Source organism: Lentinula edodes (genome assembly GCF_021015755.1).
Source record: "Lentinula edodes strain Le(Bin) 0899 ss11 chromosome Unknown C8R40scaffold_33, whole genome shotgun sequence".
Classification (NCBI taxonomy): Eukaryota; Fungi; Basidiomycota; class Agaricomycetes; order Agaricales; family Omphalotaceae; genus Lentinula; species Lentinula edodes.
Genome location: NW_025764339.1, coordinates 337672 through 349343, shown reverse-complemented (window position 1 = coordinate 349343; position 11672 = coordinate 337672). Strand labels below are relative to the sequence as shown.

General features: G+C 44.3%; 4 protein-coding genes across 4 annotated transcripts; 1 reads left to right on the top strand and 3 right to left on the bottom strand.

Annotated features, from left to right (window-relative positions):
- Positions 1 to 14: 14 nt before the first annotated feature.
- C8R40DRAFT_1173922 (uncharacterized protein) lies at positions 15 to 1146 on the top strand (the record flags this gene model as incomplete). Its single annotated transcript, XM_046232091.1, has 5 exons — positions 15 to 362; positions 422 to 466; positions 518 to 622; positions 683 to 774; positions 828 to 1146. The coding sequence occupies 5 exons, from the start codon at positions 15 to 17 to the stop codon at positions 1144 to 1146; spliced, it is 909 nt and encodes a 302-aa protein (XP_046083291.1).
- Positions 1147 to 1878: 732 nt separating this feature from the next.
- Positions 1879 to 8118, bottom strand: C8R40DRAFT_1071969 (uncharacterized protein; the record flags this gene model as incomplete). The annotated part of the gene is made up of 32 exons (XM_046226408.1): positions 1879 to 1941; positions 1997 to 2050; positions 2157 to 2237; positions 2298 to 2375; positions 2412 to 2570; positions 2625 to 2693; positions 2744 to 2818; positions 2979 to 3464; positions 3521 to 3739; positions 3770 to 4024; positions 4078 to 4296; positions 4337 to 4440; positions 4497 to 4557; positions 4609 to 4731; positions 4788 to 4817; positions 4871 to 5083; positions 5148 to 5573; positions 5636 to 5803; positions 5858 to 6226; positions 6282 to 6404; positions 6458 to 6598; positions 6654 to 6704; positions 6773 to 6880; positions 6938 to 7051; positions 7106 to 7180; positions 7239 to 7289; positions 7345 to 7419; positions 7471 to 7572; positions 7624 to 7683; positions 7737 to 7793; positions 7852 to 7896; positions 8029 to 8118. 32 exons carry the CDS (start codon positions 8116 to 8118, stop codon positions 1879 to 1881), a joined length of 4344 nt encoding a protein of 1447 aa, XP_046083290.1.
- Positions 8119 to 8852: 734 nt separating this feature from the next.
- C8R40DRAFT_1053131 (WD40-repeat-containing domain protein) lies at positions 8853 to 10367 on the bottom strand (the record flags this gene model as incomplete). Its single annotated transcript, XM_046224817.1, has 6 exons — positions 8853 to 9185; positions 9238 to 9511; positions 9567 to 9629; positions 9690 to 9958; positions 10024 to 10223; positions 10277 to 10367. 6 exons carry the CDS (start codon positions 10365 to 10367, stop codon positions 8853 to 8855), a joined length of 1230 nt encoding a protein of 409 aa, XP_046083289.1.
- A 584-nt stretch (positions 10368 to 10951) lies between these two features.
- C8R40DRAFT_1053266 (uncharacterized protein) lies at positions 10952 to 11482 on the bottom strand (the record flags this gene model as incomplete). Its single annotated transcript, XM_046224833.1, has 2 exons — positions 10952 to 11015; positions 11079 to 11482. The coding sequence occupies 2 exons, from the start codon at positions 11480 to 11482 to the stop codon at positions 10952 to 10954; spliced, it is 468 nt and encodes a 155-aa protein (XP_046083288.1).
- Positions 11483 to 11672: the final 190 nt, after the last annotated feature.

Genomic DNA, 11672 nt, shown 5'->3' with positions numbered 1-11672 from the left:
CATCCAATATTAGAATGCGCTCGAAAACTACTTCTGTCACAAAAAAATCTCGCCCTCAAACGCCAGAACGAGCATCCAAATATCAACTTATCGGGTCATCTACTCCCCGCCCTCGTATTACCTATGGTAAACATTCTAGAAACCGATCGTTACCCGACAGTCCTTCCCGTTACCACCAGAGTCTCGCAGTTGTATCAACTTCGACCACCTCCATGCAATCATTAGCATCGGACTATGAAGAACCAATCGTGGTCCCAGATTCTCCTCAACTTATGAATACACCGAGTCTTTCTGCTTCGAAGGATACATCGTTCGCTTCGGCGCCGGGTATCGAAAAGATAGGCTTATCCACCAATGTTCAGGTGTGATTTCTCTTATATGCATCAATTCTCGCTCAGAATTCTTCCCTTCCTCTGCTTAGATTGACCGACAAAATGAAATCGACGAATCGAAAATCTACCCGCAAGTAAGTGTTGTCGTCTCTTGGATTGTGTTTTCACTCATCAGAAGGATACAGTCTTCGTCTACTAGATCCACCAGAGCATCCACACGAGAAGCTAAGTTGAAAGATGCGCTCGCTCGCACTGAAGAGAATCTCAAGGTTGCCCTTCAAGATGCTCAGGTGTGTATCATCGAAACTATATATACAATGTTCACAGCTGAGTGTACTAATGAACACCAGGATGCTAAGAATGAGATTGAAGCTCTTAAAAAGGCCGAGGAAGTCCGCAATGAATGTCCTTGTTGCGCGCAAGTGATGTTCCAGCCTTTCATGTAATTTATCCAAACTACTGCCTGTTATATGACGCACTAACTATTTGAATCAGCCTTTCTTGTGGTCATACGTGCTGCAAAGAATGCCTTGTCACATTAGTGGGCCTTTATATCAAATCTCACATGAATTTTGCCTGTCCCAGCTGTCGCGCGGTACAGGGGCGTTTTACACCAATTCCTAACTACGCCTGCCAATCTCATGTCGACGAGATGCTAAAAGGCAAGACACCTACCAATCGTCAGCCGTTGCAGTGGCCGCGCCAGTTTCGATCTGGGCCAGTTGTTCTCCCTTACCCTCCGAGCAATGGAACTTTTCCTGTCTTACATCCTCGGGCACCCGCTTCACCTGTATTTCCCATTGTAATCGACTAAATAGTCTGCCTCTTCTATCTGTCTATGTGACCAATCTGTCATATCTCTTTGTTTAACTTTCGTGACTCTGGAGTCGACTTTTTGTATCTCAGTACCTATGCATATGTACCACCGTCCATATCCTTCGGTCCGATCCTTTGATAATTGAAGTACGTCACAATTATTGAACCAGTTCTATCTCTGCACCAATCTTCAATGATAAGGACGTCTCTACATCTACGTCGGAACTCCAGCATCAGCCTGCTGTTGACAAAATTGGCAGGTGACTACAGCTTCAAAGAATGGCATTGAAAATGATGAAACATCAGCTGTCGCAGGCCCTCGAGTGTTGGTACGGGCGTGCTGTGCTAGTGGGCTCTGATCGTATGGAAAGAGTGCGGTTTCGGAAAGTAGTCTTGAAATTACATTAGAGATGAACTGCATCGATCAGTCGGTTGTAGATTGTAATTCAGGTGAATATAGCATTGTTCGAAGCTGTATACTGCAAGAGTTGCCCTTCTAGGCCGAATTTCTCCTGAAGTACTGTATGTAGGTCAGTAGTGTCGTCCGATTTACCCCTTGAAGGTTTTTGCTCATCCGTTCTCCTCAGTCCCGCTTATCTCTGGTTCGATGTTTTTTTCATAATGAATCAAATTGACATCCTGTTATTCTACACCGAAATCATTTGTCCTCCCCCACCATTGCACAGCTAGTAAGAGTGGTAAACCAGCGGCATGCGACCGTCTGTTTGACTCAATTGACCTTTTTACTCTGCTTCGTCGGTTCAGCCAGCTTATTGGACGGCTTCGTTTGCGACTAACGGTAATCAGTGAGAGTTTCTTTCGCGACTCATATTAAAACATGGACACACATATACAGATGCTCGGGGATTCTTGAACAGTCGGTATTCTCTATTATCTCCTTCCTAAATCAACGCAACGTTGGAAACAGCGATCAAGTAGACAGTAAGTTCTTGCCTTTCTTCTCAAACTCAATGCATATTTGTGTCTGGTTGCGACTTCCGTCCCCACATTAGCATTGCTCAGACTTTTCTTCAGACCTCTCCACGATTCCACATCCAGTGTTGTAGGTGTATTCGAGTCAGATTGAATCTGTACAAAGAGTGTTAATGAAGTAGTCCATCATGAATACTCAGAGGACTGCAAACGTACAGCGGGGTTTAGCGGTGACTCAGCACCAATGCAGTCTGCAGGATTGGATGCCAAAGTATTAAGCGACTGTTCAGAGATCTGTGACAAGTGTCGTTATAAGACATATGATTCTACCGTTGAAAATAAGATATAGACCCCGAATCGTAAACCGTCTTCCTGGAACTGAGCTCTCAGTCGAGCCTGCAATTGCAAGACCTGATTTTCCAACACCTGATTCGAATTCAAGGCGGCGTTCAATTTTTTCTCTTCTGCAATCCTTCGGACTTCAAGTGACTATCGAAGAATTAGATGGAATGATGAACCCCCAATCACATACACAGGCCTTACCTTGTTGTCTTGTTTCACCCGTTCAAAGGCGATTCGATAATAGTCAGCTTGCTGGCGGTGCTCCTGCAACTATTGAATTTTGTTTAGAAAGGTCTAAGGATACAACTGTACTCATTGACCTTGGACACTCTCTTCTGCTGATCAGTATGAAGGTCATCTAATTCAGCACGAAGGGCTTCCACTTCGACTCGCGCCTAAACAGCAATGAGAAAACGGTTGAATGGGGGAAACACGATAACTACCATGGTGTACTTCCTTTCTTTGTTCAGACGATCTTGAATAGTATAGTTTGTACGTAATTTCTGCAATACCATGAGCACTTCTTCCAAGGGAGGATGAGCTAGCAGATCACACCTGAGCAATCGATAGTTGGCTGGTCCCTTCTTTAATGCTTTGAGCGTCGATTTTTTCGTCCTTTGAAGACTTGAGTTTCCGTAATTGAGCCTGGTTAGTTATTTGAGGGTTCTCCAGCGTGCTCTTCAATTTAGACTGTTGAGAGTCAGTTTGTTTGTGCAAGCTTTCTGATTGCATGGCCAGATCAGTGGACCCTGCTTGTGCATTCATGAGATGGTCATTCTGAGCTATGATGTCTTCAGCGTTAGTCTTAACGTTCTTGTAAGACCCAGACTCCATGTATTGAGCTTGATGAGTTGTTCGTAGGTCTTCAAGTCTCTGCTCCATGGTCGCGAGTTCGCACTTTTGACAAGTGTATTGTTCCAGCAAGTCATTCAATTGCAAAGTCAAACGAGACGTTTGCGCCTGCTCATTTCTAAGCTGTGTATCTTTCTCTGCGACATGTGCTTTCATGCTCTTGATGACAATCGAGAGAGATTTGCGGTCCTGGTTATTATTATGTCGTTAATCATAGTACCTCTGTGAAACAGGAACACGTGCACCTCTGAAATACGCTTAAGACTCTCGTCTGAACTGAGCAACCTATTCCGCACAGCTTGTAGGTATTTCTCCTGTGATCCACGCGCCTTCTCGAGGATTCGTATTTGTTTCTGTAGATTGACTGTTTCGGCACGCGCTATTACCGTATCCACGTCCTGGGTAGGCTCTTTCAATTGCGGAGCTTGCAGCTGTTGCGCTCGTTCCTGTTCGTGCTGAAAAATCTGTGGTAATGAGGTAATATAAACGCCTACCTTTGCCAAGTCCTCCGCATTTTTGGCCATGTCGTCCTTGAGATGCTCAAGTTCCTGATACTGAGCCTGGTTAGCTACCCGTAAACCTTCTAGTTCCAGTTCCTTGATATGGAGTGTACATTGGTGAGAATCGTGGAAATCTTTCAGTTGGACGGTCAATTGAGAAGTTTGATCCTGCTCATCAAGCAACTGTGTGTGCTTCTCGGCAAGAAGGATTTTCATCTTGTTCTTGTCGATCTCAAGAGATTTGCATTCCTGAAAATCATTCCGTCTGTGACCGGGTCTAATTTAGTGGAGCAGGGACGCACCTCTATCATATTCTTGAGGCTCTCATCTGAGGTGAGCACCTTTTCCTGCATGCTTTGAAGCTCTTTCTCTTTTCCTTTACGATCCTCTTCGACCGCTTGTAATTTGGTCTTCAAGTCGGCGTTTTCCGCGTGTGCCATCGCCAGTTCTGTGCACAAGTCGACGACTACAACATTGGGAGATCCAGAGCCTCGCACTTGTTCCTGTTCAGAATGTGTATCCTGTAGTAACGTAGTGAAGATGAGGAGGGAATGTATATACCTTCACCGTGTCTTCTGCGGCCTTGTATGCCTTTCCTGCCTCAACTAGTTTGTGCACTTTTCGTGTTGCCCGTAGTCGTGTCCCTGCCTTGTCACTTTTCATCGCTACCACCATGTGAAAAGTAAATAATCTATATGAATTTGGTCGAATAAGTTCATACCATCCACGTGTGTAGTTCTCGGTTTTCCGGTTCTCCCCTTTTCACTCAGGTCCGCATTGCTCTGAACATATGTTATTTACCAGGCGACAACACGGGCGAATGATGTGCGCACCTGAGATTCATGGTTTTCAGGTGTATGTGCATTCGTTAGTAACGCAGTTGCCGGCATGGTCTCTTTTCCCTGCTTCTGAAGCCTCTGGTGGGTCGATGGTTCGGGAATGAGAGGGCATACCAGCTGAATGCGAGAGCCATTAGAACACAGAAGAGACTCCCTCGATATCGCACACGCACCGCGCGCTCCTCGGATAGTACCGCTCGGTTCTGTAAACTTGAAAGTTAATCTACTGTATTGATTGGAGTCGACGTCAACGTACCTCTGTCATCTCGTCTGCAAAAGATAGCTGAGTATGCAATGTCGTGCATAACAGATCGACGCCCTCCTCTGTTGTCCAAGAATTGTTGCTTTTAGCTTTCGGATCATCATTTTCATGAACCGTTTGCGTTTGGGCATCATTCGTCACTTTGATGTGGCCAGTTTCTGTCTTCAAGTATCCGTCCTCCCTTTCTAGAGCTTCGGATTTTTTGGCCTGTCAGTATAGACCGAGAAAGATGTCAGAGCTCATAGATAGATATAACATGATGTGTACGTACCATCTCTTCAGCGTCCTTACATGCCGAGTATTGCAATTTTCCTAACTCCTGCCTTGCAGCATCAAGTGCGCACTTCAGCTCCTCCTGCTCTTTGTGAAGTCTAAACAATTCCTTCTCTTTATCGACAAACGTATCCCTCATGTTCTTCATAATTTGATCCTTTTCCTTGACCAGTACACATGCATCCTGCTTGTCCTTATTGAGTATGGAAAGTTGCAGATTTATCTTCTGCGAGACAGTAAGCATTGCAAGAGAAAGCTTGAAGGTTATACGCACTTCTAGCTCCGCATCATTTACATCCTTGATGGTTTGCATAGAGGAACGAAATTCATTGCGGAGATCTTCTACCTCTTGGCATTTCGATGAAAAAGAATGTGCTAAATTAATTTTTTCCCTTCGCAGATCTTCGAGCTCCAAAGCTTTTTTCTAGAAAATAAAATAACAAACTCGTCAACACGAAAATCATTACAAGGTTCCGCTGATTCCACCTCAATCTGATCTGTCAGAGTATCGACTTGCTGCGCTTTTACATCCTGAACTACAACAAGTGACTGAAGTTCTTGATTATGATGCTGCAGCGACTCAAGGGTTCTGCCAGCATTGACTTCCATGTCAATCAGTGCCGCCTTGTAAGTATTGAGTTCTGATGTTCTGCACTAGTGACAATTGATGATGAGAATAGTAGAAAGCGATAGCCGTTGAGTCCGTACCTCGAGTTCATGATCTTTGGCCATGATAATCACACGAGATGACTCCATGATCCTCTCGTTTTGTTTGCAAAACATCTCCCAATCTCTCTCGTGATTGCAAACATTTTCGGTCACCAACTGTTTTCTCTTGCAACCTTCAGTTTCTTTCTCGTTCTGGAAACTTTGAGAATACGAGACGATTGTTAAGATTACGAAAGCAAGATGCACCTTGAATGTTTCCATACCCGCAAACTTGAGAATTTCGATTGTAGACTTAAGGTTCGCATAATTCTGGCGAAGCTCTTGATACTCCCGGTTTCTGTGATCCAGAAGGTCAATGTTCTCCTTCCGGAGGCTATCCAACTCCTGCGCTTGTTCGTTTTTCTTATACTTGTTGTATGCATCAGTCATCGAAGCCCTCATTTATTGTGACAGGGCCGCCCACCTGAATTTGATCAATCGCTAATTGTAGTTCTTCATTCCGCTGCTTAAATGACTGCAGTTCCTCCATTGTAACTTCATGAGAACTCTGCGCATCTGTTAGGCTCGATCGCAATCCTTCGACATCCTACGACAAACGAGTTCAAACAAGGTCCAATAAGTGAAACGTATGTAACTGACCCTGGAAAACTCTTGTTTCGCGACCGTGATGTACAATTCGAGTTCATCGTTCTTTCTCAGAGCAACTTGGATTTCCTGGACCTTTGCATTTCCGAACCGTTCTGCATTTGCCGCGGAGATCTCCAGCTGTTTGATCTTGAGCTAAGCGGCCATTGCTCAGTATCATCTGGAAATAACGCCTAGAACCATCAACTACCTTCAAGTTTCCGGAATTTCTATTCGCACTTTGAAGAGCGCTTTCCTTTGACTATCAATAGTTTCAATAATGGTAAGTCAGATGATATAGAATGTTAGGCCTCCATATAGCCTTTTTACCTTCAGCAGTTCACTGAGCTCAGCCTTCTCCGATTCAAGTAGTTGAACAGTCCTCTTTGCCTGATTCTTCCATTCCGCAGCTTCTTTTATGGTTGATGCCTGGTTTTGCTAGAATTTTGCTTATGAGATATCTCCATCCACCAGGCGGGTTGAAAGTATACATACATTATTCTTTTTGAAAAGTGCTACTTGCCTCTCGAGACCTTCAGTGACTGTGATTAAGTCCGTCATTTTTTGTTTCTGAAGCCTGATTTCATTTTTCGACGCCTTGTTCTCTTCCTGGATCGGAAGGTGTATGGGCATCTTGCTTGTAAGAAATTGAGATTTTCTTACTTGCTGTTGTCGCTCGAGATCCTTGATCTTCTGCGACAAATCCTTCTTCAGGTGAAAATCTTTGTTGACAATGTTCTAAAGGACAAATTATGAGGGTTTCGTGTCTTGAGGCTAACGATAGTTTCTTGCTTACCTTAACTCTTTCCAGCTCATGTGCATAATACGTAACATTGGCTCTCTGTTTCTGCAAGGTAATTGCGCAATGAGTAAATTAATACACAGCAGCAACAAAATCTTACATTTAGTTCGATGTTAGTAGCAGATATAGTTCCGATCAATGACTTCTCGGTCATGCTGCTTTTTACTTGTGCAATCTACAGTGGGACTGAGACACAACAATGAAGCTTTGACGAATTATGACTGACATAAAGGGCTTCTTTTTCCGCCTCGGCCAAGTCATCGACATTATCATTAGACTGCGTCCGGAATCTGGCTAGCTGCAATTCCTTTTCAATCTGCTCGTATTTCTAATAGAAAATTTAGTTGCCTGATATTAGAGGGATAAAGTAAGTTGTCACCGTCCATAGCGCTTGATATTTATCCTTGAATGAGCGCAACTCCGCGATATGCACTTCAACCTGTGAGGTATGAGATCGACATGCATACTTCGGGCAACTAGCATGAGACAAACCTCGGGATGTTCTTGGAAATTTGGCATCAATAATCTTTCGATTGCGGTATCAAGACTCTGTAAACGATCTATTCAAAGAAGAACTTGGAGTCTTTAATGCTGGATATTTGCGCACCTGGACAGATTTTTCTACAGTCATCATTTTGATATTCTGTATAGGCTGTATCAGCGAATAGTCAACATACTAGCTTCAAAATAGGTCTACCGAATCATCCCTCTGCAATGCGACAAGTCGAATCTTCTAATAAGTGATTGGTGAGACCGTGCCACTGTATCCAACATAAATGCGTACTGTGCCATGAGGTGCTTCTGCAGTGGGACTTGAACGTCTTCTCTTCCTCGATGGATGGTCCACTTCGGCGCTTGGATGTATTGATGACATCGGAGTAGTGCAAACGAAGGAGGCAATAACAAAGGACAAAGCAACTTGTTTAACTCGCTGACATGATATGACGCGCGTTGAGGTCGATATTATGGATGAACGTGGCCTTATCTGACGTTCATTTGTCTACGAATACGAGATATGTGTAAGGATAGTTCTTCATAATACGAGAAAAACACGCACAGGAACCTCAACAAGCCCTTGGTTTTCCCTTGATACTAGCACCTACTCATCTTATCACTCTCGAACGAAGGCCGCAAAAAATTGGCGTTGTCAACAAGATTGGCTTACAGTAACAAGCTTCAGCATGCTTTTCTCTCGATAGGCGCCATTCTTTCTACAAACAGCAGTCATCACATCAGTCCATTGATCTTATCCATCCCATTCTTCTCGGCGAAGGGCGCCTTCATATTGTGGCAAGCAAGGATCAGGCTAACGCAGTTGGTGGTTTATTTCAACACTATTGTACTCGACTACGAAGTGTATTGTCATAATAACGCTCAACGACATGAATACATCTCGATTATTTATCCGTCATAATAACAGTTCTATAGTTAGAAGGAAGGTATGTAAATGCTCAAATCCAGTCCCGGGAGTCCACATCTTTTAGGGGCCTTGAAACATGTTGAGCCTCCGAGATAACATAAGCGTCGACAATGCTAACAGAACCGGGGACATCGTATACATGGGTAATATCTGCGTCAGTAGTTTTCTGCGATCCCACCATTAACGAGTTAGCTTGCAACATGGATTGTACCTGGAATGGCCAAAAATGTCACGTCGTAGATCAGCTCGAGGAAAACAGTACAGTAACATACCCAAGGAGCATGAGTAAGAGCCAAAAAATAAAGACCATGGAGCATCAACAATATCCCGAGGGTCATGAAGATATACCGAAACACAGAGCTTCTGTCCGCGAACGTGCAATGAAGACTCGCTCCCGCATTACCGTTGGACTTAGAAGTTGAAGTGGGGAGATGACTCTTTATATAAATCTCGACGTCAGATGAAGCTTGCATAGTCGATCCTGCAATGGCCACCAGAAACCCTTCTGTGGTTGTGCATGCCTAAGGCTGGCTCAGGCTCTGCAATACTCGGACATGATAATGAGGTACTTACGGCGACAGGTTGAACCAAACCACCCTTGTTATATTTGAGATGTTGAATCTTGGCACCACTTGTGACGTCAAAGACCACAGCACGCCCCTTGTCAGTGCCTGCAATCAGGACGGTTCCATCCTCGGCAAATGTTACAACCTTTGGGAAGAGGACTACAGGCTCCGGGCCTGAGAATGTTCGTATGTGCTCAATGGTATCGAGCCGGAACATTTGGAAATCTTGGCCGGTGCACGCCACAAACAGTTCACTTGAGTCATCGGTACATACGGTTCCCCTGGAGTAAGATTTGAATCAAAATAGTATGAGGAATATACATGAGGAATTCGCACATGGGGTCAGGTCCATATTTCTGGTTCGATTTGATATCACCACTTTTGTCGTCGAGTCTCAATCTATTAATGTAATGGTCAGAATATCAATGGAGGGTTTCAATGTCGAAGGATTTCACTCACATTGTGCCACCATTCAGTTCAAAAGCATAAACATCTGCGGTCTTTTTGCAGAACCTTGCAGCGATGAGTGTAAAATCTTGGACGGAAACTGAGTATATTTCCCGAAATTCCCCAGATGAAGACAAAGAAGAAACCGTAGTTCGATCGTCAGAAGTTGCGACCACAACGCGGGCGAGTTTTCCGATCGCAATTTCGGCCTGGTACACGTCGATGGAAAGGACCTGGAAATCCGAGGGTACAGGAATGACGCGGACCATTGAACGAAAGACCTAAAGAATGACAATGACATCGCATCAGTTAAACTGACACCATTGGAACAAGTTTATTTATGCACCTTGTCTTTTTCATCCCATTGCAGGATAGATACTGTCCCCCCCTGCGATCCCAAAAGGAGGACATATCGATCTGCTTGTTCGAAATGCAGCCAAGCAGAGGCCGCGTAAACATGATCGGGATTGCGTGGGTTATAAATGCTGTTAGGAATTGGTATAGCTTCGAACGATTCAAGGTCCCAGACTGTGACGCCGCCATAACCTGTGGCGACATGAGCCCTATAAGATAAGTGTTAACAAAGACAATTTGCCCACCTGCAGCGGCGATGAACTTCGCTTGAGGAGAAAATGAAAGAGAGATAACAGCATCTCGAGCACCCTGTAAGGTAGTAAGATGTTGGTACATAATGAAGTCGAGGAAAGTAGGAGTGGCGGGGATTTGCACGGTGGAGTATATATATGGATCATGAATACAATGTCACAGATAATGGCTCACCGGATCAATGAACCCTTTTCATGGCCTTTCATCCATTGATGAATAGAGACAACGATCGAGCATAATAAAGCAATGTTGTTGCCGGACGCCCTCCGTAAACGAAACCGAGAGCCAGTCGCCAATCACCCATCCAAAGGGTATCTTGCTCGTATGCAAATTCTCCGTAAATACCTGTTACTTGGATTGAGATTTGTCAGATTTTGAAAGGCACGCAGCGCTCCGCAAAAATTGTTGAAAAGGAGCAGAGGGGGAGGTGCGAAGAAGAAAGTGAATTCAGACGTTTGCAGGACGTGTAAAGCAAATGTTGGATCAGGATCAATTTCCGGTATTGATAGGATCATCATGATTGATGAGCGGCCGCTCGAAGCCGCTTCCATGCCACACTCTGCGGGTAGGGTTAAATACAAATCGTGGTTCTAATTAGATACTTAGAAGATCGAATAGTACTACTATAGTACATAGTTGATAGATGTACGGACGTGTTTGAAATATTATCATAGGTATACTAATGCTGGGAAAGTGCGTCTCGTCCTGAAAGGTGCTATGTATTGCGCAAACCTGAGGAACAATAACGTCGTTAGACATGCGGACTAGTAAAGTGACCGTAAGAGATGTACGAACCTTTTGACAGCTTTGTCTGCTGCGCGCGCTTCCAACCTGGTTCGAAAGTTTTTAACGCCAACCTTTGTGCCACAAGCGACAACTAAGACGTCTCCATCCATCGGAGCACCGATTAGCTGGAGAATCGCTTGGTTGATGGGAAGTGATTTGTGTCGTTTAAAAAATACTCTGAACTTGTACTGTTTTCCGCGGTGGACAACTTTAACGATGGAATCGTGGATGTAAGGTTGAGTTTTAGGATGTGACAGTTCCGTTGACGCAACGACGAATCTTCCTCTCTCCAATCGAAGAGGATCCTCGCGGTAGAAAACCTTTATTGAAGCTGGATTTGGATTATCTGCACGGTATATACGTGCGCGAACGCTGCGAATAGTGATCTGAAGAACATTGAGCCGAAGATTCATGATAATGGAACAGCACCAGACTCACTCCGCGATTAGATGGAATAGACAGTTGATTCATACCCATTGTGCTCGCAGGTTTTGAGACGGGGCAGCAGGGGGTAGAGGGCATGAGAAGGATTGGAATAACTCGTGTACTGATTATAATTATTCTTGACGAACAAAGGATTTCTGTCAATGATCAGAGAAAGTA